General features: G+C 38.1%; 2 protein-coding genes across 5 annotated transcripts in view; one reads left to right on the top strand and one right to left on the bottom strand.

Moving 5' to 3' along the window:
• Nucleotides 1-685: 685 nt before the first annotated feature.
• On the bottom strand, nucleotides 686-24679 carry bin2b (bridging integrator 2b). 4 transcript variants are annotated; one of them, XM_015045172.1, is made up of 14 exons: nucleotides 24613-24679; nucleotides 17893-18015; nucleotides 17470-17644; nucleotides 15686-15766; nucleotides 11049-11103; nucleotides 10621-10715; nucleotides 8916-9011; nucleotides 7721-7828; nucleotides 7553-7638; nucleotides 7362-7437; nucleotides 7193-7275; nucleotides 3897-4551; nucleotides 2971-3063; nucleotides 686-1047 (listed from the first exon to the last, which is right to left on the bottom strand). In XM_015045172.1, exons 3-14 carry the CDS (start codon nucleotides 17560-17562, stop codon nucleotides 934-936), a joined length of 1635 nt encoding a protein of 544 aa, XP_014900658.1. In that variant the 5' UTR covers nucleotides 17563-17644; nucleotides 17893-18015; nucleotides 24613-24679; the 3' UTR covers nucleotides 686-933. The 4 variants fall into 4 exon arrangements, with proteins under 4 accessions (XP_014900658.1, XP_014900657.1, XP_014900659.1 ...); XM_015045171.1 differs by lacking the exons at nucleotides 17893-18015; nucleotides 24613-24679 and adding an exon at nucleotides 17756-17886 and having other exon boundaries at nucleotides 17470-17669; XM_015045173.1 differs by lacking the exons at nucleotides 17893-18015; nucleotides 24613-24679 and adding an exon at nucleotides 17756-17886.
• The window catches only part of txnrd3 (thioredoxin reductase 3), a 17338-nt gene continuing 11809 nt past the window's right edge, over nucleotides 19715-25243 (top strand). Inside the window, exons 1-3 of the mRNA XM_015045169.1 lie at nucleotides 19715-20078; nucleotides 23113-23173; nucleotides 24655-24764. Coding sequence (XP_014900655.1) covers nucleotides 19962-20078; nucleotides 23113-23173; nucleotides 24655-24764 — 288 coding nt within the window. The 5' untranslated portion in view covers nucleotides 19715-19961. The remainder of the gene's footprint in view (nucleotides 20079-23112; nucleotides 23174-24654; nucleotides 24765-25243) is intronic.

Below are 25243 nucleotides of genomic sequence, written 5' to 3'. Positions count from 1 at the left end.
ATCAACTTTGCTCCATCCAGGATGGTGGTCAGGGGCCGAACAAAATACTTCAGGGGACCATAGACGCCCCTGGGCCGCACTCTGAGCACCCCAGGTTTAGCTCAACTGAACAAGTTGGCTTTGTTTCAAAATTCTATGGCTTGTAAATGTTCAGTTCACTTTTTAAAACTTGGTCTTTTTTCTTCTAGCCAGAGTAAAACCATCTTATTAACAAATGTGTCCTGGGCTGAATGTTTTTTTTTCTCTCTTCAGGCAACCACCTAAATCTTTAATGTTCTTTATTGAAGATTTGTGTAATAAAACAATCAGAAAACAAAAACTGTCATAATTAAGAAAAATGAAACATGGTTTTCTTTACAAAGACAAATATGCATGCAAAGCACTCACACAGGTGGATGTTTTACTTTTTTTTTATTGCTTTCAACAAAATTTGGCTTTTTTTTGTCCAACAAATTTTTAGCTCAATCTTTCTTTGTTCAGCTTTTATAGTTCAGCTGTCTTTTTCCCCCCTGTGTGTTTCCAGAGTTTTAGAATATTTTCACATCCTTGGCAAATGGTGATGAGCTGCAGGTGTCTGTGTTTACAGTGCACATAATTTCAGTTAGTTTGTAAAAATCCACCATTTATATAGCAGCACATAAATCCATTGGTGTATTAACCCAGGTCTTACTTAAAAAAAACAACCTTCCCCCATCATTTAGAACTTTATTGATTTTTTTTTGTAAAATATTAAAAACACAGCTTTCAAAGATCGTTTCACAGTGGCTTGTAGAAATCTTGTAAAAACATAAAGAGGTGAAAATACTGAAACATTTTCAAACAACACTTATGTAATGTTCATCAGCTTGGTCCCGTTTGTTCCACAGGTTGCATCATCATCATGTGACCCAGTATCAGCTCAGAGGAAGGAGAAACGTCAGAGGGCCGGCGGCCTCAGTCCGCCTGCAGCGGCCCGACCAGGCTTCCTGAGAAGATCCCAGAGTGGTGGTCCAGATCCTGATGCTGCTTCCAGCTCTCCTCCCTGATCCCCATCAGCAGGCCGTCCAGCTGCCAGACACAAACAGATGGAAAACACAGCTTAGATCACACACCCACTGTGCATACAATACACACCCACAACCACTTCTTCGACCATTATGATAAATTATGCTGGACAATAAACTGTCCCAGAAGTTATTGTGATAATCGATAAACTTTGAGATCATTTTCAAGTAAAATAATGGGAATGGTATTATAATGCAAGTGCATGTCCTCAAAGATCTATAAACTTTAAATTCTAAATGAACATTTGACTATGGAACTGGAAGAGATTTTTTGAAAATCCAAAAGAAATGAAAACAACACAAAAATAGTAAAATGAGTTATACAATCTCTAAACAAACTTATCTTTCAATAAAAGGGCTAGCCTAGTTCAGACCAAAGAACCAAACTGAAGACTTTTGTCATCCAGTTTTTGTTAGAAAGAGAGAAAAGAAAAAACAAAATATAACGAGATGAAGAGAAAGAGCAACATAGAAGAAGTGGGACAATGTGAGGCCTGAAGAGTCACCAGGAGTACAGGGACATCAGCATAAAGTGAAGGTAGAGGAAGCTCAGGCCAAACAAACACTGACTCTGATAACAGGGTGGACAGTCAGGAGGGAGAGGATGATTTATATAGGTTGGCAAGAGATGGAGACAGGAAGGATGACCAACAGGTGAAGGGGATTAAGAATCAAGATGAAATTGTTGACACATTCAAAAAGTGTTAAAGTAAGATGGATGGAGTACTTTAAAAAGTTGATAGATTGAAGAAAATGAAAGAACAAAAAGGAGACGAAGCAGCTAATGTGGATCAGGAAGTAAAGTTTAGTAAGGATGAAGCAGGAAAGACATGGAAAACGATGAAGAGTAGAAAGGCAGATATACCTGTGGAGGAGTGGAAGAGTCCAGGAGAGACAACAGTGAGTTTTTAACTAGTGTTCAATGAGAGAGAGGAGATGTCTGAAGAACGGAGGAGAAGTGTGCTGGTGCCAATTTTCAAGAACAAGGGGGAAGTCTACAGAGGTAGAAAGTTGATGAGTCAATCAATGAAGTTATGAGAAAGAGTTGTTAAAGGAAGCCTGAGGTTAGAAGTGGGCATCTGTGAGTAGCAGTATAGTTTGATGACAAGAGGTTCTCTTTGGAGGTGACAAAAATGGAGCTGTCAGTCAGCATCTGACTGACAGCTCGTGTCAGATGTTAGCGGTAAAGTCTGAGAAGCCAGACTGAGATGGTTTGGACATGTACAGAGGAAATACATCAGCAGAAGGATGCTGAGGATGGAACCGACAAAGAGGAAGACCAGAGAGCAGATTTATGGATGGAGTGTAAGAGAACATGAAGATAGTTGGTGTGAGAGAAGAAGATGCACAAGACAGGGTTACATGTAGACAGATGACTCACTGTGGCGACCCCTAGAGGGAGAAGTTGAAAGGAAAAGAAGATTTTCATTCCACTTTACAATTACACACTACTTTGTACTGCTCCATCACACAACATTCCAAAAATACATAAAGGTTTGTGGCTGTAACATGACAAAATGTGTAGAAGAGGGAAAGGAACCAGGAACTGATCCAGTTTCTGTTGAACTTACGATGGTAAACAGAGGAGCTGGATTGTCTAAAAAATTAATTAGGATCTAAATACATTTTTTTCTTGTTGATTTTATTTGCAGTAAAAATTATTCTGAGAAAATGGCAAAAACTCCTCACTAGCATATGATGAAAAGAGGAAAAAAAAAAAAAAAAGGCTGAATGCTTACAACTGAAGGCTAAAAAGTTTCCATAATGTATCTGAAATTACTTGTTAGGTCAAAAGTTTACAGGAAGGGTGTCATCCTCAATGTGAGCAGCAGCATGATGTAAGGCGAGATATGCTCTGTGAGAGCGCACACACACACACACACACACACACACACACACACACACAAAGAAAGAGAGAGAGACCAACTTCTTGGGTGTCAGCTAGCACCAGGATGACGTCTCCTTGTTCAAACTGCAGCTGGCCTTCTTCAGAGGATTCATTGCTCTCTGTCGCCACCGCCTGGAGGAAAATAAGATAGTTTCATTTTTTGTTCAAAAGTGACAGATTTTCAATTCCAACTCAATAAACAAGAACATTTTCCTGTTCACAGGAATTCTTTTGTTCCCTTGCAATAATGTATTTGGTATTTTAAAAACTAAAGTCCTTCTGCTACAGAATAAAGTTTTTGTAAGGGTTTCCATTTCTCTTAATATCTCGGAGTTATATAGAGTTTTATCTCATTTTTGGGGGCCATAAATGCACCACAAACATAACAGTTCAAATGTGGGCTTTCCATTCCTGCTCTAATACAAACATGACAGAAACTTTCTGTAAGACATTATTAGAACTATTTTTGAGTTATTTTCATGGGGTAATATCGTTTTCTGTTTTGGTTGTCTGTTAGTCTGAATTATTAATAAATGGCCATATTAATGTGCAGTCCCATCTCCAGTGACACCAACAAACATCACCATACAGTTAAGAGATCAACTTTCAACCCGTTTTCTGCTCCAAATGGTTAAGAACCTATAAACATGTTTTCATTGGGGATCTTTAAGGTGCATGTACAACTTTAAATTAACATTTGTTATCAATGTGATTTTATACAAAATAGACCATGGTGCATTTGAGAGTTGCTTGTGAAGGAATGCCTCCAGTCCTCTATGGGGTGTTTTACTATCCAATAGAGAGTATATGCAACTTCTTAATTTAAAAAAAAAAAAAAAAAAAAAAAATAAATTCTCTCCTCTTTTACAATGGGTCTGATTTTGGACTCGGATATTTTTTGGGAGAACATGGAGAAAAGTAACAAGTTTAATTTTGTGTTGCCACTGGACAGCAGTGATGTAGACCTTGTAGAGAAAGCCAGGTGGATTCTGAGAACTCAAGTCATCTCTCTCCTCTGCGGTCTCTGGATTGTCTGATGTTTCCATCTGATGCTCCCCTTCGGCAGGTAGCAGAGGCTGTTGGTCTGTGGAGTGGAAGGAGTGGCGGGGAGCCGGAACAGGCGGAGGTTCGGGTTTGGCCTCCTCTGATGACTGATCGTCCACAGGGCTCTGGTCGAGACTTTGCACATCATCGCCATCTGCCATATCAGAGGGGCTGGACAGTTCCTGATTCGCCGCCTCAGACTTTGGCACCCCGAGTCCAGAGTCATCCGACTGATTGGTGGCGAGCTCTGCCTCCAGGTCCTCCGGACTCTCATTGCGTGTGCTCTTGCTGCTGTTCTCATTGTCGCACACAGATTGCCTCTTGGGTGTATTCACACCGCTGGAGCTGAGATCCGAGTCTGATGAAGTGACACTTTCAGATGGGGCGGCTCTCTCCTCTGGGGCAGTGTCTTCTTCAGAAACACTTTGAGTCTGTTGGACGGGGGAAGTTGGAGCAGCCTCTTTGCCGTTTTGGGTGGAGGAATGGATGGAGACATGGTCAGCTGGGAAAGCCGTGTTGCAGGGGATGGGGTTGGAGATGGCCAGGGACCTTCTTTTCTTTGACTTGGTAGTTGAGCTGTTTGAGAAGAGAGAGAAGAGAGTATTGGCTCAGAAAATAAAGGACAAATGTGAGCACATCAAATAAAAATCAGACTGATTCTTTAACACACAACATGGTGCGATTACAATGACATTTATTGTACAAAAGTAATATTTCTCTTGAATTGTGTATAATTTTTAATCCAACTTGCGGTCAGTGAGCATTACTCAGCGAGTTGTTTTTTACTCCGTGCATGGGTGGGATATGTCCAGTGGGTAACCAGACAAAATGAGAAACAGCTGGACAATCCTTGAACTGGACAATAAAAAGCCACCCAATCTTCAAATCTGCTATAAATGGCCATACCATGAAGTTATCAATGCCAATATGAAGATCAGTAATTACTGAAAATATATTTTGAGTTTCTCTATACATTGAGTAACCCAAATGTTCATAAAACTCTTACATTTGACATGGGGCGTTTATGTTTTTGCTCAGTGTATATAAAACATGATTTATTTTCAACTCTAAGAAAACCAATTTACCATACTATATACTTATACAGACTAATTTAACATAAACTTATTGCACTACGCCTCTGTTAAGGTGTCCATGATTTACTTTAAATAATTACTAACAGAAAACTTTAACTACACAACCCCAACATTCTTGCAATAATTTCTTATGCTGAGCATTTCTACATTTTGGCACCAGTTTCCACAGATACTATAGTGAAGATGTGTCTCTTGTCATTTTTAAATATTTTTAAATGGTATTAATAGCTGTTTCCTAACCGTTCTATTTCCCCTCCTAACTTTTAAGGTTTTCCATTTAAATTCACAATTCTTATTACAGACATCCAAAAAAAGTGTTCATTATTAATTCTATGTTTATCATCATCCTTCTTTTGTTAGTCCAGTGTTTTTCTGACTGCCTGAGAGCTTCGCGTTGGCTTCCTCCAGCCAGACTCACTCACACACACCTGTGTGAGCACTGAGGAATTTCATTGGATAAGCCCAATGTCCGTCCGGTTGATAAAAATGATTTTTTTATATACTTTGTTAAATTGTGACTGCCTCAGGCTGCCACCTGTATGAGATTGGACAGGAGTTCAAAATGCCAATGGTGGGTTGGCATTTCCTGTTCAAAATGCCAACCCACCACGGTGGCGGGTGCACTGCTCAAATTCATACACTGCGTCATACCGACACCCGCATTTGGCCACTGGGGGGTGCTAATTTACACCCCTGTGTGTTAGGCATTTGTTTATGGAAGGGAACTCTGCTGCGGTATCGCACTTCCACACACTCCCAACATGATTCCCAGAGTAACTCGGTGCACAAGGGAGTCCAGCCCCTCTGCAAAAGCAGAGCTTCAGATGTTAAATATTTGAGCAGACAGGCTGAGCTGTTGCCTGGTTGGTGTCAGTTGACCTTACGCCTGCAGACCGCTGCCTCCAACCTTTGAGGTGAAATTCATTGTTGCAAGAATCTGCTCCTACAAGGGCACCAACGTTTCTACATGTTGGCTTTGTTGATCAAATATGCATACATCTAAAGCTGATTTGACGTTTTTGTGAGCACTATAATAATGATGAAGTCCTGGTCATTTTATAACATTTCTGAGGAATAGCCTTGGTATGAAGTACAACCTTGATTTGTGAGAACTCAGCACTCAATGACATTTTCTGTGAATCAGTATACTGTGCTAAAAAAATATTGAACTGTTATGCAAAGACCTTCTTCCTTAAAGTGTTTCTCAAAGCGTCTGCTTCGTTCTGTGACAGCCATATGTTTAGCAAAATTGAACATAAGCCCAACTCCAACTGGATTACAGCTTTTTACTGTCGTTAAAGGGCTGCTATGAAATATTTTGGGTTATTATCTTTAGGAATAACAACCAGAGCTATGAGTCAAACACTACAACATGCTCCAGAAATCCCCTTGTAATCTTCATAAGTCGCTGTATCCTGCAGAGTCAGGCCAACCTGTGACGTACCCAGCCATCACGCCGAGCCCCTCCCATGTTTCACAGCAAGAATCTCTTCCATAAACAAAGAGCCTATCTGATTACCAAAGCATTTTGGGTTCAGGGACAGCCTCTCTTCAGAGAGGAGTCTCTGCTTTGTAGAAGCAAAGCAATGTAATTATTTAAATGTGAGACACTTAAAAAGAAGAAGAGTCAACAGCTTTACTCGGTTTTGTGTCCAAAGTTCGGCCAATGGAATGATGCTTTGTGGTACAGAGGTCTGCATTTGGTTTTGTGTCTCCATTGGCAGTGTGTTCCTCAGTATGTGGGCATGAATAAGGGTGGGGCCGTGGGACCATGGGACGGCCGTGAGCGCCCAGTTGTCGATGCTCTGATGATGTCATTTTGTGTGTGTACTCTTCAGTGGCCAGTTTCTCTGAAATCTGTCTGAATATTTTTTTTTTTATTGCTCTACCCAGTAGATGCTGTTTATGCTTCCCCACAATAACTGATAAAAAAAAAGCTTGGATCTCAAGGTTTGACCATGGAATTATCAATTTGCATCTCGCCGCCTATTACAGTCTCAGTGATGATTGAACTGATGGTTGAGATGTTCAAGGAGTCTGACCATCTGGTTTAAACCAAAGTCTGGTACATTTTGGGCTTCACAGCAGTCATGAATAAAACAAATGTAAAAGCATTGCCCTACCTACTCAAACCCTTGATGATGAAATTTTTGCCCGAGTGCTGAGTCTCCAGCTTCTTCATCACATTGTAAAGTTCCCGGTTTAGCTGTAAAAAGAAGAAACTCAAGGTGATTACAGGAGGACCTTCTGGAGTCTTTTTGCATGTTCGCACAGCAGGAGTGGGATTCTTACCACGCTCATTTCCTTATAGAAGACATCTCTCAGGTTCGAGATGTTCTGGAACACGGTGACGTAGCAGCCGATTCGACTGCAGACACAGAGAAACCACATCAAATTTGAACTTCGTCCATAAGACAAAGTTTTCTTTTTTCCAAACAGATTCCAGCTAATCTGAGTCTGTGTTGAGTTACTGCTGCTGATACCTCTGGTAGAGAACAGGCAGCTCCTCCCGCAGCTCGTTATTTATCTCCTCAAAGACAGTCTGCGCTTTGTTGAACTCCTCCTCTGCCTGATAAGCAGGATTAGAAAGAACGTTGGGAAAATAAAAAAGCGAAATCCCAGCTTTAAGCCACCACGTTTATTTATGTTACCTTGGTGATTTTGGCTTCGTCCTTTTTCTTGGCGCTCTGCAGAGCTTCCAGGTGGTGACGAGCTGAATCGTAGTCCACCAGTTTACGTCCCCGCTTCGCAACCCGGTCCTGAAAAAAGCAAATTAAAAAAACGCTCATTACAATGACCACAAAAAGAAGATGAGCTAACAAAAAATAATGAAAAAAAAAAACCAGTGATAAAACGGAGGTCTGCATTACGTAGAATAGAAAGAGCCATTTTGTCCTCTGTCCAGCTAAATAAAACTTGTTTAGAGCCACAAATGTTATATGAAAAACAGCTGCTTTTCTGATGAATACTTTTATGGAAGAAAACTTGTTCTCATGCTTAAAAAAACACAACACCTTTTTATTTTTGTTTTCACATTTTAAAATAAAGACAGACAACATTTTTCCAATAAAGTGGATGGATATATTTTCTTCTATGGGATGTCAGCATTTGTGTAAACTTTTTTTTAAAATTCTCCAATTTATATTCTCTAAAGTTTATTTACATACTTAGTGTCTGCACATTGTGAGCTCTCAAAAATCAAAGGAAATTTTTTTGGGTGGGGACACAATTTTGTCCTATAAGCTTATTTCTGATTCTGAAAACAAACTAAACCCTAAACTTTAGAAATATTTTAAAAGTTGGTTAAAGAACACAGCTATGTTTAAAAACATTAGTTGGCTCTTTGTGACTTTTTGTCAAAGTTATTAAGAGCGACTGAAAGCAAAGAACCGCAGGTTGCTCACCTCTCTAGTAGAATATCAATTTTCATACAGAAATACAGCAACAACACAATTAACCAATATCTATTGGTCAACTACAAATCGTCATAACCAGGTAGAAATCTAATTTTTCCTTTTCAAGTTCATTAAATGCATCAATACAGAGAATTCCCACTATTTCTGGTCCTCAAATGCACCAAACAGCAGATGCTATGTTGAACATTTGTTTTTTTTTCCATAACAATTAGATTTTTGATTCATTAATATCTGTCAGATTTATAACCGTAGAGAAAACAAACAGTGTCTAGAAAATCTGAAACAGATAGGTCAGGCACATCTGTATCGGAAACACAGCTGCTGAACGCCGTTCCTCCCCACAGAATCACCGTCCACAACGACTCCGAAGAAACTTAAGACAACATTTAATTTCCTTTTGGGATAAATAAAGTTTTTTTTTTTCCCTTACCTTGACCTCAGGAAACTGGCTGGTGTAGTTCTCCATGGTGCGGACGAGCTGGTCACTTATTTTCTCCTCAAAGTCGTTCCATAGCAAGTCCTCACTCTGAAGCACAGGAGAAGAGCCAGTCAGTCCAAAAAACTACATTAAAAGAATCATTGTATAGAAACAACAATCTTGAATTTAAAAAAAGTCAATTTAAAGCCTGAAAACTTGCAATATAGCAAACATAGATAAATTCATAAAATGTAAAAATGGTGAAAAATTCATGTTGTATTTCAGCTTCTAACTGGACTTGATTCGTGAGGGGGGCAGCATGACAGAATCCAAGATGGCGTCTCATCTTCCACATTCAGCCAAGAAGATAAACTTTAGTTTCATCTGCTCAGATCACAGATGATGTTTTCCGTTTCTCCTTCAGAGCTTGAGACAAACTGAAAATGCGACTCACTGCTTTCTTTAGAAAATGTTTTTTTTCCTTGCCATGTTTTTATAAAGGCCAAATATTGTGGATTATGTGTCCTGCTGTATATTCCGTTGCTGCTTTAAAACTTATCCACAGGTTTAAACTGACCTGGGAGCTGCATTTGTGGACTTACATGATGCAAGTTCTGTTTTGTTAATGTTGCCTGTTTCATTTTTAAAGTCGTATCTGTATGGATGGTCAATTGATGTTTAGTTGATTGTGGTGTAGCAAGCTGAATTTTGAGAGAAGGGGTAGATTAGACCATATTTTTTCTTCCTTCTCATTCAAAACCTTTGTTTATGTCAACACGTGACATGTTCAGTTTAAACTGTAAACAAATTTATCAAATTTCAGAATTGCATCACCAGGTTTCCCCCAGAAAACGTGCTAAGCCCAGTGGTTGGGCTTTAGGTCAGTCATTCATCTAGCGGCCTGTTGTGTTTTTCAGCTAAAAATGGGTAACACTTATTTGACGAGGTGTTCACAAGACCAACATGACGCCGTCATAAACATGACAGCACCCGTTATGAACATAAAGAAGTCTTTATGAATGTCTCTGACAGTTGTCATGAAGTGTCATTCGGTAAATAATGACACTTTTAATGCAAAGTTGCTTTAAAAGTTGCATTGAAAGTCTATTAAAAGTGCCGACTTTGCATTAAAGTGTCATTATTTAAAAAATAATACAAAGTTGGCACTTTTAATGGACTGAAAATGCAACTTTTAAAGCAACTTTGCATTAAAAGTGTCATTATTTACCGAACGACACTTCATGACAACAGTCAGAGACATTCATAAAGACTCCGTCATGTTCATGACAGATGTGTCGTGTTTATGACGGCATCATGAGGGTCTTATGCACACCTCATCAAACAAAATGTCACCAAAAAATGCTTAAAGTTGACAGGAAATTTAAAAGTATCACTTGATAACTATGTGTTATTGAAAGATTGGACAATTAATACCTGAACACCAACTATAACATCTTAAAAAATGCAAACATTTTATAAGACTTAAATAAATAAGCAATGCTTAGCCTGGTGGGGGCACAAGTAAAGCCTGGTGGCCCGCCAGGCTTATAATACACCGAGAGAAAACCCTGCCTCATTTTATATAGGAGTAGCAGAATAAGGAGGTCTATGAGCAAATGCTATTCTTCTTCTTCTTTTTATAAATAAGTACATTTAAACAATTCCACTTCATTTTGCACAATTTCACATTAGATATCATAATGAACAAAAACCTCACCTCTGTAATGACAGCAAGGTCGTCCACACCGTCCCAGTCTGACTCATACACTTCTCTCAGGGTCAGGGACAGTCGCTTGGATGTTTCATGCACAGCTGTGGAAAAACGTTGCAGGTCTTAGAAAAGTCATTATAAAACTTATTGCTATTCCACCAGTTTCAGCTTCAGCTGTACGGAGCCCTGAGAAGGCATTGTGCTAAACAGCTTGTTGTTTCCTGACTGGATGAGTCATACATGCAGCGCTGCGTCTGCTGATTTTTTTTTAAAACAGTGAGCTTTTGCTTTTCTGTCCTGCAGCCCAGCAACGCAGACAGAATTGCGAAAGCCGTCAGAATTTAGGAATAGATAAAATTCACTTCTCTTTTCACCTCACTAGCATCGGCCAACGTCCAGCCTGAATGCAGCACATGCAATGTGTGTAAACTCACTTTTCACCGCCGCATAGTACGCCTTCACGTCTTTAAACAACCTGGTTCCGTCGATCTGTGGCCAGAGGAAAACAAGACAAAACCAAGAAATTAACCAAAGTCACACTTTTGCTTCATAGTTTCCTTGGCAACCTCACATTATTGCTACTATGTTTCAGGTGTTCTGCATTGCTTTTTGGAGCTTATTCCCATCAGCAAACAGAAAGTATCCTTTATGGCCGACACTTGGGAAATTATGACAACATATGGTAGATAGAAAAAAAAGGAGTAAATTTCTGCAAAAAAAAAAAAAAAAAACAAAAACCAAAAAAACATTTAGATTAAACTTGAGACATTTTCTAGAAGAAAACTTGGAATTCTCTGGTCTTGTAAGAAAAAGCTTTGAAACTTTCAGGTTAGTCTCAGAAATGTTGTAGAAAAAAAAACAACTTAGAAGTTTCAAAAGTCAAACATTTTCAACTTTGAGCTCAGAAAATTTCCAATGTTTCCCCTAGAACATTTCTGAAATTAATCTGAAAGTTTTTTCTTGCAGATGTTCAACTTTTTGAGTTCTGAGAATGTCCAAGTTTGTTCTATAAAATTTCTGAGGTTTTATTGCCATGTTTACTACCATTCCCCCCCTTATCTACATTGGCCATAGCAAGCCGTCGTAGAAAATTCTTATGCATACTAGCCGCTGTAGCTAGTGACGTGCTAGCAGAAGCTAGCTCTCCTGCAGGCACCATTACTATGCATCCAGTCATGTCCACAAAACGACTCGTACCATTTTAATGTGGGATGAGCTGGAATCGGTGGGACCCTCTTTTTTAAATCTGACATCTATAAAAATATGGCATAAATTACAACTGAATAAATTACAAATGTTTTGATACATAAAATATGTATTCATCTGTATCTCTAAGCAGTTTGATTTCTGTCGGTTCTGTCAACGTGCAAGAGAGGACCAAACAAATTCCTCTTTTTTACTGAATAATTTACTTACTTTTAGGTAATTGCTACTGTAGGAGACATAGTTTCTTAAAGACTTCAGCGATATCAATAATTGTCGATAGATAATATTTTTCCCCCAAATACCTAAAATATTGCCAAACTGGTGGTGTAACATTTCCTGTTTTATCCACAGTATTCACTCCAAACCGTTGTTTTTTATTTTTAAGCAGAAATGAGGCACAGTGGCAGTGACAATTACAAGCATGCATATTAACACAAAGCTGAAAAAATAGAAAACAAGGTTACGAGACTGTGTAATTTGGGAAAATGTCCAATGTAGGAAAAATATAAGAACAGTACAGTTTTCAAATAAATCATTATCAGATTTAAAGAAATGAGCAACTGATCAGGATAATTTAAAAATACACATAGGTTTCTGCATAGAAATGAGAAAAGCAAAAAACCCCTGAAGAAACAGTAGCAGGGATGTAAACACTGGGTTGAGGGTAAATCATAGCAGTTACTCTTTAAATAGTTGTAACAGTTGAGATAATGAAGTGAAAGCAGCAAGCAAGTCACTCTGTGAACTTTCTTCCTGTTGCTCTTCGACACTTTTCTTTTACAACAGACTTTTACTTGTTATCTCTCAGAAATATAAAAATTAAACAGGTACTAACAAAACAGAGCCTAGCTAAAAGGGGCAACTGGAGAATACACCAAACGCAACAGTTAGCAGCAAGAGAAAGGTGAAAAAAGTTAAGCTTGTCAGCAGGTGTAAGCAGAGACCACTTTGCTAGCATTAGCCAACAAGCTAATGGTTAAAGTAGCTCAAATAGAGTAACAGACACAGATGAACAGATGTCAGAGCTTCACGGTCACATAAAAATAACAAATAAGAGCCTCCTGCATATTATGAGTGGTAACCTACCCATGGAAATCAATACAAGTAGCCTTGAACAGAGTTATTTTTTGTTTCAATTTTTGAAAATAAAGGACTGCAGAGGTTTATATTCAAATAAATTTGGTAAATTGTTTTATTACAGATGAAAAATGCTCATTAGAGGATTGTATTGGCGGCCATACAGACAAGAAAATCAATAACAGCAAATACAACAAAGGACAGAATAATTTATATAAAACCTTAGGAACTTAAAATACACTTTAACTTGCTTCATTTACCTCAGAAAATTATACTAAAACACTTTATGATTCAATTTGAATAAAAAGAAATTGAACTGCATTTAGGTTACCTACGCTGCTTTTAAATATTAGTTGTTATTATTAATAATAGTCAAATTAAAATCATCCATCCATGCAATTTGTACATCTGCTAAATTAGTGTCAGGTCGATTTATATAATAATATATAACTTATTTCTCAATTAGTTCAGCTTGTTTTATAGGAGGCAGGAGCAGGGGTGCACCGATTTATCGGTGCAGATTTCCTTCATTTTGGGAGATCGGTGATCGGCTGATTTTTACATGTGAAGCCGATCTTATCCACTGATGTTAATCTCTGCAAAGGTCTAAAAATCAACCACTGTGCTTTTCTTTTTTCCTGTGAGAGGTTTGACTGACAAACCGGCCGACCAGGTCATGTCTGCACATTCTGCATTTTTTGGTTGTTATTTGACCCACTGCAGACTTTATATTATCTCAAACCACTTTGTGTATTCTATGACATCATCAAAGCATTTACTCCTCCTCACTAAGTATTTATGTTTGTCCATGAGATTCCCAGCAGACCAGCAGTTTCTGAGCTACTTAGACCAGTTCATCTGACAACAGTTATTCATCATCACTTAAAGCTGCAGTATGTAACTTTAAAAAAGTTTTTCTTTTTATACATTTGTTAAAACTGTCACTATGTGGTGACAGTTTGGTATGACACAGATGAAATGTGAAATTGTTTTTGCTCCTTTACCTTCTTCCAGTGCTAACTAGAAACAACCAGTCAGAGCTAGGAGGCGGGTCTTAGTGCTGCCAATCAAGCCTGTTCATCCCATCCTGCCCCTCCCCTAATTTGTATGCTACAGCTTCTTCCTGATAGCAGAGCCTGTCATGAATGCTGAAGCTAGTTGGCCACTGATGACAGCAGATAAACGGCTATCCTGTAGCAGTAAGTTGTTTCTCTTCCATTAACACATTGAACAGCAAGGACACAAGGATGATTGACAGCACTAAGCCCCTCCTTCTGGCTTTGATTGGTTGTCCTTGGTCAGAGCTGTGCATTTCTTCAAACGGCAATAGTGGCTCAAGAGAGGAGGTGGAGGAGACTGATCTTTTCACAGACCGTCTTATGTCTTACTGTCATGACATGGTGACAGTTTTAACAAATATGTAAAAGAAATTAAATAAATAAATAAAACAAAAAAAACATGTTTTATAAAAGCTACATACTGCAGCTTTAAGTTCTCTTTCTTGCTCTGTTTGAACCTGTTGTCATTACCCCTTCTCGATACCTGAACGCACCGAGTTGTTATGTCTTTTGATGAATTCAACAAACTGCCTGGTAAGACTACATAAATTGTTGTAGTCCTTGGTTATAGATACTTTGTGCTGCTAATCCCTGACAGTAACTCTATAGAGTACATTCAGTTGCACAGCTTAACCTAACAGCCTTGGAATAAAACTGGATCATAGCTTTTTGCATTTGTTTAAACAAAAAATGCCACTCAACATGATCTCACATCACATCAAAGTTTCCTCCAGAAAACTTGTTAAACCTGGTGGTTGGGCGCTAGTGCCAACGGTTAAAAATGTTTAAAGTTGACAAAAAAATTTAAAATATCACTTGATAGTTATTATTGAAGGATTTGAAGATTAATATCTGAACACCAACTGTGAAGTCTTAAAAAATGCAAACATAAATAAAGTAAAAAATAAAAAAAAAAAAGAAATGCTTAGCCTAGTGTGGGCACAAGTAAAGCCTGGTGGCCCACCAGGCTTATAATACACTGAGGGAAACCCTGCACATCCTTGTCTATCTGCGTTACCAATGTTATACAAGAAAGGTGCCAAGTTGTGTTTAATGGAGAAGCAGCATTCAGCTTCTATCTACCACAAATCTAGAACAAACTTCAAGAAAACTGCACAACAGCCGAAACACTGAGTTCCTTTAAATCAAGACTAAATATAGTACCTTGAACTGCCACATTGCTGAAATGTGCTATACAAATAAACTTCGATTTGTTTTTTTTCTCCTCAATATGTAATAAAGTGAGTAAACTTGGTCAGTAATTCGACAGGATCATTTGGCTAACATGAACTAAAAAGCTAAAGCTAGACCACCTAAACAAGGCTGCAGTAATAACAAGTGGGGTGTTCAATTATTTTTGTCTAGCATACCAAAAGATTCCTCTTCAAGAATTGATCTGAATCTGCAGAAAACAAAAAAGCTGTTGCTTTCTAAATGATAGTAACCTATTCACACTTCTGCTACAGAGAACTGAAACTAAGCAAAATGAGATGAGAAGAAAAAAGTTCTTGAATATGTTCCAGATCCTCAAATCAAGGCCAAGCTGATTGTCTGAACTTGTGTGTTGGCTCCATTGCAACATCAGAAACAAAATACTGATTGTTTAGTCCCCATGGATCGCTAATCGCAAGAAGACTGTTTGTGAGGAGGCTGTAAGACGTGCCGCTGAACTATTGAAGAACACACTGGAAGCAGCAGCAGATTCTGATTGGCCAGAGGTGTGGCAGTACCTGCTGTTTGTTGAGGTTCTGGAAGCAGAGCTCAAACTGTTCATCTTTGGTCTCCATGGTTTTGCCCAGTTTCTGAAGAACCTGGGAAACAATTGGACATTTAAATGATTAATATATGATACAGTTATAAAGCTGCAAAATTAACATTTTGTCTAGAATGTGAAGAAAAGTAGGACAAAGTGCAGAACTGTATCTATTCTTAAACCTTTAAAGTTGACCAGTGACAGGAGGGCATTTAAGGCAAAGACTTTTTATAGCCTCTGATTTTTCAATAAATTCACTAATAATGTTAAGCTTTGGTACATTATGGCATTTAGCATCAGAAATCCTAAAACAGGCTTCTTACTTTTTAGCCAAATACACTTCAAATAGGAAAGTCAGGTTACTGTTATTTAGATCATTGCAATGTCATTAAATCAGGATTTCCTTAACCTTGCACATTCAAATTTTACATCTCAGTGTAAAACTTTGATAAAGTGTTTGTGCTCTCTGTGGTTCAGAAAAAAACAACAACAAAAAACGCTTTTCCATCAGGTGAGATTCTTCTGAGAGGTTCAAGGAAGCGGCTTTCTCTTAGGAATACAACGTCTGATCTCCAGGTATTTGTAGTAGAGGTGGGACTCTAGTTCATTTTAGGGGCTGTACTTCATTAATTGCAATTAATCACACTTTAATAAAACTATATAATAGATCAATTCAAGTTTCAATTATCAAACAGATCATATATTCTTTTTATTGTTGGTCTTTGCCAACTTGTGAAGTTTAACGTAACATTTTTGAAGATAAGTTCCGGCTCATCTACTGGTTTCCAGTTTTTAAGGATTTCAGTGGATCCTGGGCAGCGTCTCTCCATTGCTGTCCAGACTCATTGTTCCAAAAGCAACACAAAGAGCGGAACCCCACTTACTGACCTTTAGCAGCCGCTCACATATTGTCTGGTTTTTTTATAGTAGCAAATGGCTGATATTTATTTTATGGCAAATATTGACCTAATTTATCAGCAGATATAAAATTCCAGCCCAGCTATTAATAAGGTAGTAGATAAGTTGGTCCAGCCCTGCTTATCCTGACACACTGATACTCAAACATGCAGAAAATTCTTAGCCAAACAAGATAAATGTGGCCTTTACCTTCCACTGAATGCAGCTGGTTTTCAGCTTAACATGTAAAACAAAACTTCTGAATTCCCCTCCGCCCCCATTTCGTTTGTCTGTCTGGATATATATACCACATAATCCCTCACCGAAGCCTCTCATTTATAGTACGCAACATTGTTGTTTTTCTATAGAGGTGGAGCACCAAAAATCAAACCAGTCAACCACAAACTGAGTGAGAAAGACAGCAACAAGAGGAAGTGAACAGTCAGGAAGTGGCAACTTTTGTATGTCCGCACAGTGGAATAGCTTCTACCTTCACAACACAGAACAGAGCAAACTAGTTTTCTTTTTGAACAGCTGAAAGTGAGCAAGTTAGGATTTTCATAGGTTGAACTCTGAGAAGATTAAGTTTGGTCTTTTCTCTGGAGGAACAGATAACATCCATGATGAGATTCTGCATGCTTTAATCCGAGTCATCTAGAGTGAAATAACGGCAGCTGCAGCATGCCCTGCCTGGGAGGGCGCGTCCAGAGCTACAGTTCTAGAGAAGTTCTGCATCCCAACAAGATTCAAGAGACCTGGTAGAGATATTCTCCAGTAGACTGCTTAATGACGGAGTTTAACGCCTATTTATGAGAATAAATGGAGACACACAAAAGAAAAAAAAAGCAACCGGTCTCAGTTTACCTTCTCCTGTGCTCTACTAAAGGACTTCTGGACCCGCTTGGCGAGGAATCCAGCTCCAGCCTGGAGGTTCGGACCCACTTTATTCTCGGCCATCTCTCAGCTCAGTTCTCGGCTCAGTTCTCCTCACGTCTGCCGCTTCCTCAGTGCGACTCGACTGCGGGCTCCGCTCAAGGCGCTGGGAGGTGGAGCAACAAGACACACTTACGAAATAAACACAGCAGAGATCAGGACCTGCTCAGCGGTAGAGGAGTCATTCTGACATCATCTTCATCATCATCAACAACACCAGAGGCTCTCTCCACGTCTTGTTCGAACTTGTAGGCCCGTTCTGCGAGTCCTGATTTGTCCCAGAAACATTACTGTCGTTGTTGAGAAACTTTTCCCACCCGTGGGGCCTTTTCTTCTGGTAACAGCACCACTCACCTGGAGGCGACGGCAGTAATTGACGTTCCTCTACTGACGCGGTTCTGATTTAGCAGCGTGACGCAGGTTTAGCTTTAGAATGGGTGGAGATAATGATTCTTGAGAATAGGGACAAAACAGGTCCTATGGATAAAGCACAAAATTTGAATAAAATATACACAAAATATATATTTTTTCAAATATCTGACTAAACTAACCTGGGTCATGTGAGCACAACAATGTATATTTTTCTTGTGTTTGCTGAATATTTTTTTTAATTTAAACATTGTAGTCGGTGGATGATGCCTGTAAAATCCCTTGTCCAGGAGCAGAACTCAACACATTATAATAGTTTAAAACAATTAAAGAAATACTAAAATAATATATTATGACAATTAAGTATAAGTATTCATATAAATAATTATAAAAGTATCAGTAAATTGAATTAAAAATCATTTTTATATATTTTCCAACTCTATTGAAATTTGTCCATAGTTTTTGTCAACAACGTCAGACATAAAAAGAATGTAAAAAAAATCAGGCATTATTGGGGGGATCAGAACTTCTGAGGACCCCATGACCTCTTCCTTTCGTAAGAGGGATAGGCAGCTCTGGTTAGCTTATGTTATTCTTTAGTTCTTTTCTTCTGTTTTATTCCTAAATTGCTCGTCACAGCCATGATGTGTCAACACCATGACTGACAATTTACAAAACTTTGATGACATTTTGTGAAATAAATGCTTAATTTTAGTATACTGTAAATATTTAATGGAGCTGATGAGCTACAATATGGCCTCCTTCAGAATAACATATAAATTGAGGTAGTTTGGCATTTCGTCAACTCCGTCAGATCCCAGATAGCACACGACGTTAAATCAACATTGAATTATAGTTAGAATCGTTAATTTTTGGATGAAGTCGACAAATGATGGTGGATCGACCATCAAACAACCATCCAATCAAACCGTTGAAACTGTGTCATTGAATCAATGTTGTTTTGTGGTTGAAATCTAATGACTGAAATGCCGATGTCTGATCAACATCTGATCAATGTTGAATCAATGTCAGCTGTTTTGCCACACCCTTTCCCCTCTTCTCCTCCTCATCAGAGCTCTGAGTGAGAGCATTTTATTAGTGCTAACTCTTATGGCTCATTTTTGTAATAAGTTCAGTGTAATGAACTACCACTAATGTTCCTTCAAACCTCCACACAAACCTCCATCTAAATACACCAATACCAACAACACAGAATAAAATGAAGCCTTTACCCAGTTTCACATTATTGAAAGAAAGCTTGAAAGTCAATATTTTTGGCTCTTGGCCAGAAATGAAGTAATTGTTGCAGTATACAATTTTTGTTTTAGCGTGTTTTAACCAGCAGGTGGCGAAAGACTCCACTATTTCGAGGAGATCGTCGATTGAGACAAGTAGTGCTAAAGTGCCATTAGCGTTGGTCATCTCTGGTGATGATGTCTTTCTTACCCTAAACAATATTAGTTAATAACAAAATAAAGTTTACAGCTTCGCTTTTTTGCTTTTTTACGGTACTTTTATAAAGTTGGGATATTTTATCTTTATCTTCATATGGCTCTCCTAACTAGTAAGGTTTTATATTTCTTTACATAATTGAGTTTATTTCCATGGTATTCTCACTTTAACGTATCAGTTGAGTAATTTGTTCCTACATGGGCGTGTGTTAATGTGCGACGCTGTGACGTATCTCATAGTACCTTCGTTTTGTATCACACAATTTGGTCCGTGGGCGGGGTTGTTCCAGTTCCCTACAGTTCACTATGAACCGCACGGTGAACATTGTAACACATAACAAGCGCACCCATAGGACTTAGACAAGAAAATACTGGAGACTGTTGGCGCGGATGATAGACTACTACCTGCTTTCAGAGCAGCGACCAGAATTGAGGGCAGATTTACTGTCCTCCTGTGTCTGGTGTTTTGTCGCCCCTTATAGACTTTAGGGGCGTTATTAGAACGGAGAAGTAACTGATGCAGATAGTTAGCATTTAGTTTATTATTTTTGGAATCCGTCTACCGGAGCTTGCTTTGCGCAAGCAGACGGAAATAGCTGGAAAATGCCTCCCATCGAAAAAGACACAGGCAAAAATGAACTCAAAACTAAGATACAGAAGCTTATTGACTCTAACCAAGTGGTGGTCTTCAGCAAAAGCTACTGTCCGTACTGTATCCAGGTAAGTATTTTTAGCTTAACCTAATTGAGTAGACCTTGCTTATTAGCCCGGATCTGAAACTTCGATATTTCACCCGCGAACCGCACAGGATGGGCTCGGCCTAATTGCTGGAGCTTTGCGTCGATGCTGCCACTCTGCCTCTGTCTCTTTAAGACGCAGTCCAAACTTAATATAGTTTATTTGCCTGTTCACATCTCTAAACGCAGTGGTTAATCTGAAACCGAGCAAATCTCGTATTCGCTTTGAGGAGTCTGTAAATGTGGCGAAATATTTGCTTGCATAATATCTCGCTCTTGGCGTACCTGACTATTTCTTTCTTTCTTTGTTTTCTTTTTTTTTTTTTTTTTTAAATCTGAGGCTTAAGACAACCTGTTTTTAAAGAGTCAGAGTTAGTCTAGTAGTGGAAGTCAACTGTCACGTATTTTTGTTGTGACGTACCATAACGCACGTCACGCCTTTAGTTGCGTATTCTATACTATATATATATATATATATATATAAACACTTCTTTTAGCATTTTGTCATTAATTAACAGTAATCTAAGTAAAGAAGAAACTCCTCCAGAAGAAGATTTTCCTGTGATTCTAGATTTCTTTCGGATGTAGTAAGTTTTTTTTTATTTCCCTGCAGTTCATGAACCATGATCAGTATTTTTATTTTATAAAGTTTCAGGGGTGACATTATTATCCTGATAGATTATATAAATAATATTTTGGCTACATTTTCAAACATAACAAAAAATTTGCTTTTGCACTGTAGCTAAAAACTTCAATGTATGTAATATAATGATACAACACACAGAAGTCCATAAGTGTGAAGCAAAAAGAAACAAACATGATTATCAACAATTTTTACAAACAAGTCTTTAAAAGTGTGGCATTACTGCTGTTAAGACTTGAAGTGTTTTTGGCAACTCTACAGGACTAACAAATGTAAATTAAATGTAAAAAAAAAAAATCCTTTTATTTATCCCAAAGGGAAATGAAATGCAGTTGTAGCTTTATATCATCAAAGTATATTCATCTGATTTAAATATTTTTGAATTGAATTTGAGTAGTTGTGGATGGCGACGCGGGAGTCAGGAAGGATCTTCAGTAGCAGTCATTGTTGCAATGCATCTGTAGAAGCCTCTGACTAAAGACTACTGTGACAGTGTGCCTGTGCAGACAGGATTTCCGGAGTGGCATGGTCTGGGTGACGTCATTGGTGCTGATCCGCCTCGCTTGCTTATGCCGCTCCTTTTAGATAGCTGTTTGGCTGTATTGCGAGACTCTAAATCAGATTTAGGTCTTGGTCATTCTAACCCTTAAATATGCTGAGGCAATTAGTCAGATGAATCGCAATGAACAGATTTTTTTTTAAACGCTCGTCAGCTGATTTAGTAATTGATAAATTGTTAACCGGAGTACACGGACTGAAAAAAGGCAATTTACTGAAAGAACACACTCAGAGCTGTAACTAAGCCAAAACTGTACAAACATATCTACATTTTGCATTTAAAAATAATAATAAAACACTTGATAAAAAAAATGTTTTATCCTCGGTTGGCAAAGTTTTATCTTCGCTTTTCATGTTGATGCTAGAAGTATCTTTTTTTAGCTGCAGATTCATTCTTTATTTGAAGCAAAAATGTTTTTTTTCTTATATAAGAATAGATTTAATTTGCTTATTTGAAATTTTTTAAATGCATTTTCTAATATTGTATGAAAACGGCTTGGATGAAAAATCAGCAGACTGACTTTTTAAAATCAGGTTGTCAGAATAATGTTTAGTTTCAGTGACGTTCCTGACCCGTTTGACAGATTCTCTGACAGCTTACCTGTCTCATTCTCAGATTAATTTACACACATGTGGGCTTCTTTCCCAAACTTCTCAGGTTTGTATTTGATAAAAAAAAAAAAAAAATCAATTTCCTTTCACTCCACTGTAAATGTAGTCAAATCAATGAGTCCTTTGCGAAGCTCTGCTTACAGCTTTGTGGGTGGAGTGTGTTGCTGTGTGTCAGATGTTGTGGTAAAACTCTGCTGACAAAAATGGTATTTTAGCCCACAAAATGCTGTGTTTGAATAAGACCAGTTGTCTGTAACGTTTCTGATCCAAAGAGCTGCTTTTGCCCTCAGTGCTGAAAACCTGATGGGGGGAGGGGGAGGAACAACTTATTTTATTTTATTTTTTTATTTTTTATTTCCTTTATTGTTTCTGTTTTTGTTCGGTGACCTCAAGTGCTTTGAAAGGTTCCATCAGGTAAAATTGATTATTATTAACTTATTTTTGAGGACATATCTACAGAAGAAAAGAACAGTTTTATTTCTGTTTACTTTTTAAAATAACATAAAACGTAGGAGTTTTGTGGAAGCACTTTTCCATTTCACTGTAACTGGGAATATGAATCATGAAAAAATCTTAATCTGACCATATTGTCCAGTCATTTCAATAAAACGATTTCTATAGCTTCCATCTGTAGTACTGTTTAGTTTTTTGGACTTTTGGAGTCTCTGGAAATTTGAAAAAAAAAAAAAAAAAAAAGTTTAATTTTTGCACAGCGCTACAGTTTGATAGGCCTGTCATAACAGATTTTAGTGTATAAATTGTCCCATTTATTGCTATAAACAATAATGTTGTTTTGAGACCATTTTCAAAAATACTAATGCAAGTTCACTCAATTTTGAAAAGTTCACTGCAACTGGAAGATATGTAAAATATCCGAAATAACCAAACGATAACAATCTAAAACAAAAATAAAAACTACATCCAACAGAAGCCATAAATAAAATGGATTATGAAGTAAGTCTCTGTAAACAGAATTGCCCTCCAGAAAATATGAATCAACAGAATGGAAATCATCAAGCCAGTTTTAATTCATCATTTGATTAATTGGTACTGTGAAAGGCTTACATGTCGGTACTGTTTGGTTCTGGTGCTATTTTGTCTGTTTCCATTGGAAACCACTCCAATGGAAATGGATCCCTTTTGAATATTTTCGTCACTCATAAAATGTTTAAAATGCATAAAGTGTAAATCTGTTTGTGTGCAGGTGAAGGACTTGTTCAAGGAACTGAAAATCGAGTTCAACGCGATGGAGCTGGACCTCATAGGTAAGACTCAATGTAGTTTTCCTCACTTTAAAACCTGATGCTGACCTTTGAACTGGAGAAGGGCCAATATTAATATCTGTATCAGTCCTGATATTGAAAAAAAGTACTGTTTGTTCTTTTTAAACAAAGACAGGGAGCAATAAATACCTACCAGATCTACCAGAATCAACTCATTCTTAAAGCTGCAGCCTGTAGATTAGTAGTTGGATGGCAGTTTTGTTCCGCCACTCGCTGAGCTGTGATTGGTTGTTTTTAATTTGAGTGAGAGTGTGAGCCAATCAGCAGCAGGAGGTGCTACAACATGGCCGCTGTGTTACATGGACAGTGAGCTGTCGCATGTCAAACAAGTTAATCATGATCTATACTGACTCCATGCACAGTGAGGCGTCTCTGGCTCAACATTGTTTCAACCTTTCCTGATTATGCTGAGTAGAGAGTTGGTTAATGGAGCTGCTTCCACTAACTAGATTACTCTGCTGGAAACGACCATTCAGTCATAACAACATGACTGATGTTCACATCCTTTACAGAACTGTGTCAGCCCTGAACTCCAGCTGGCTTCCAGATGAAGAAACAGTTTTTTTGTATCAATGTTAGCTTTAGCTGTCGGATTGAGAGCACTGATGTGAGCCGTTCAAGCTGGCAGATATTTCTGTTCCAATACTTTGTTCATCCAAGGCTGAACAACTGATGAACTTCCTCCAGCCGGGCCGGTTGTTTTCTTTAGGTATTGCTGCACCCAGAACTATTTCTTAACTCCCACATCTGTGTTGACATTGTGGTTATCAACTCTGAATAGTTGGACGTCTATGTATGCCTGTCCCAATAAGACAGCAATTGATTAATGGCACGATAAATTAAAATAAGCTCAACAATTTCCATTTGCATGATTTATTGTTTTTCTCTTTTTCTTCCAAAAACTGTCTGATAAAAGTCTTCAGTCTGGTGTTTTGGTCTCAACTAGACCTTGTTTTGAAGGACAGTTGTGTTTACAGAGACTTTATGATTCATATTATTGGTTGTTTTTGTTTTTATTTTTTTTAGAAATGTAAAACTTCTTCCAGTTTCAATGTTAGATGTTGATTAGAATTTAAAGTTAGTGGATCTTTGAGGATGTGTTCTTGAATTACTATGCATTACAGTTATATTACTAGGAAATGGTCTCAGAACAATACTATCATTTGTCACTGCAACTTCTGAGACAATTTGTTATCCAGCAAAACTTATCTAGACCTCCATCTATATCCCTGCTCTTATTTTGAAGGAAGTAAAGACTGTTTAGCAGTTCTGTTTCCTCTTCTTTATTTTCTTTGTTTTTCAGTAACTTTATATCAAACAAGAAACGTACTGGAACAAAATAAAGAGTATCACTAGGTAGAGAAGAGCTTGTTGTTCTGCTGCTCTGTTTTGCATTTCATTGGCACATAATCCCAACAAACCTGCCGCCTGTCTCGCACTGACACCATGACCTTTTTGTCCAGAGAATGGATCCAACTACCAGGAGATGTTGCTGGAGATGACTGGGCAGAGGACAGTTCCTCAGGTCTTCGTCAACAAGACGCATGTCGGTGGTTGTGACAAAACCATGCAGGTGAGGGTCAAATGACTTCAGTACAGAGGATCTTATGGGGCGTTTGAACACACAACTTAAAGACAAGCCTGACATCCCTGTGGCTGTAGCAGGTGGTTTATTGCGAAGCTGCCTGAGAAAAAAAGACATCAGATCAGTTAGAGTCCAACTTTATAAAATAACTGATTGGATGACCAGGAACCAAATAGTTGGAACATTTCCAAATGAATCAGAGGATTTACCTGAAACTAGGACTGGACAATATGACTGAAAAACTTATCATGATGAAAGCATTTCATACCAGTCGATATTGATGATTGTCAATAATTATCGATTATACCAAATACCAAATTATTTCAGTATTTCAGATTTAAATATCTGAAATACTGCCAAACCGGTGATTTGATTTGTCCCGTTACATCCAGCTTTCACTCCACAGTGTTCCTCCCCCCCCCCCCCTTTTTTAAACATTTGCAAAATTTTTTGCTTTTCCCCAAGTT

Source organism: Poecilia latipinna, unplaced genomic scaffold (genome assembly GCF_001443285.1).
Source record: "Poecilia latipinna isolate Pla-1442-1.1 unplaced genomic scaffold, P_latipinna-1.0 Scaffold711, whole genome shotgun sequence".
Taxonomy (NCBI): Eukaryota; Metazoa; Chordata; class Actinopteri; order Cyprinodontiformes; family Poeciliidae; genus Poecilia; species Poecilia latipinna.
Note: the sequence above shows the minus strand (reverse complement) of the source record. Positions and strands in the feature narration are given on the sequence as shown.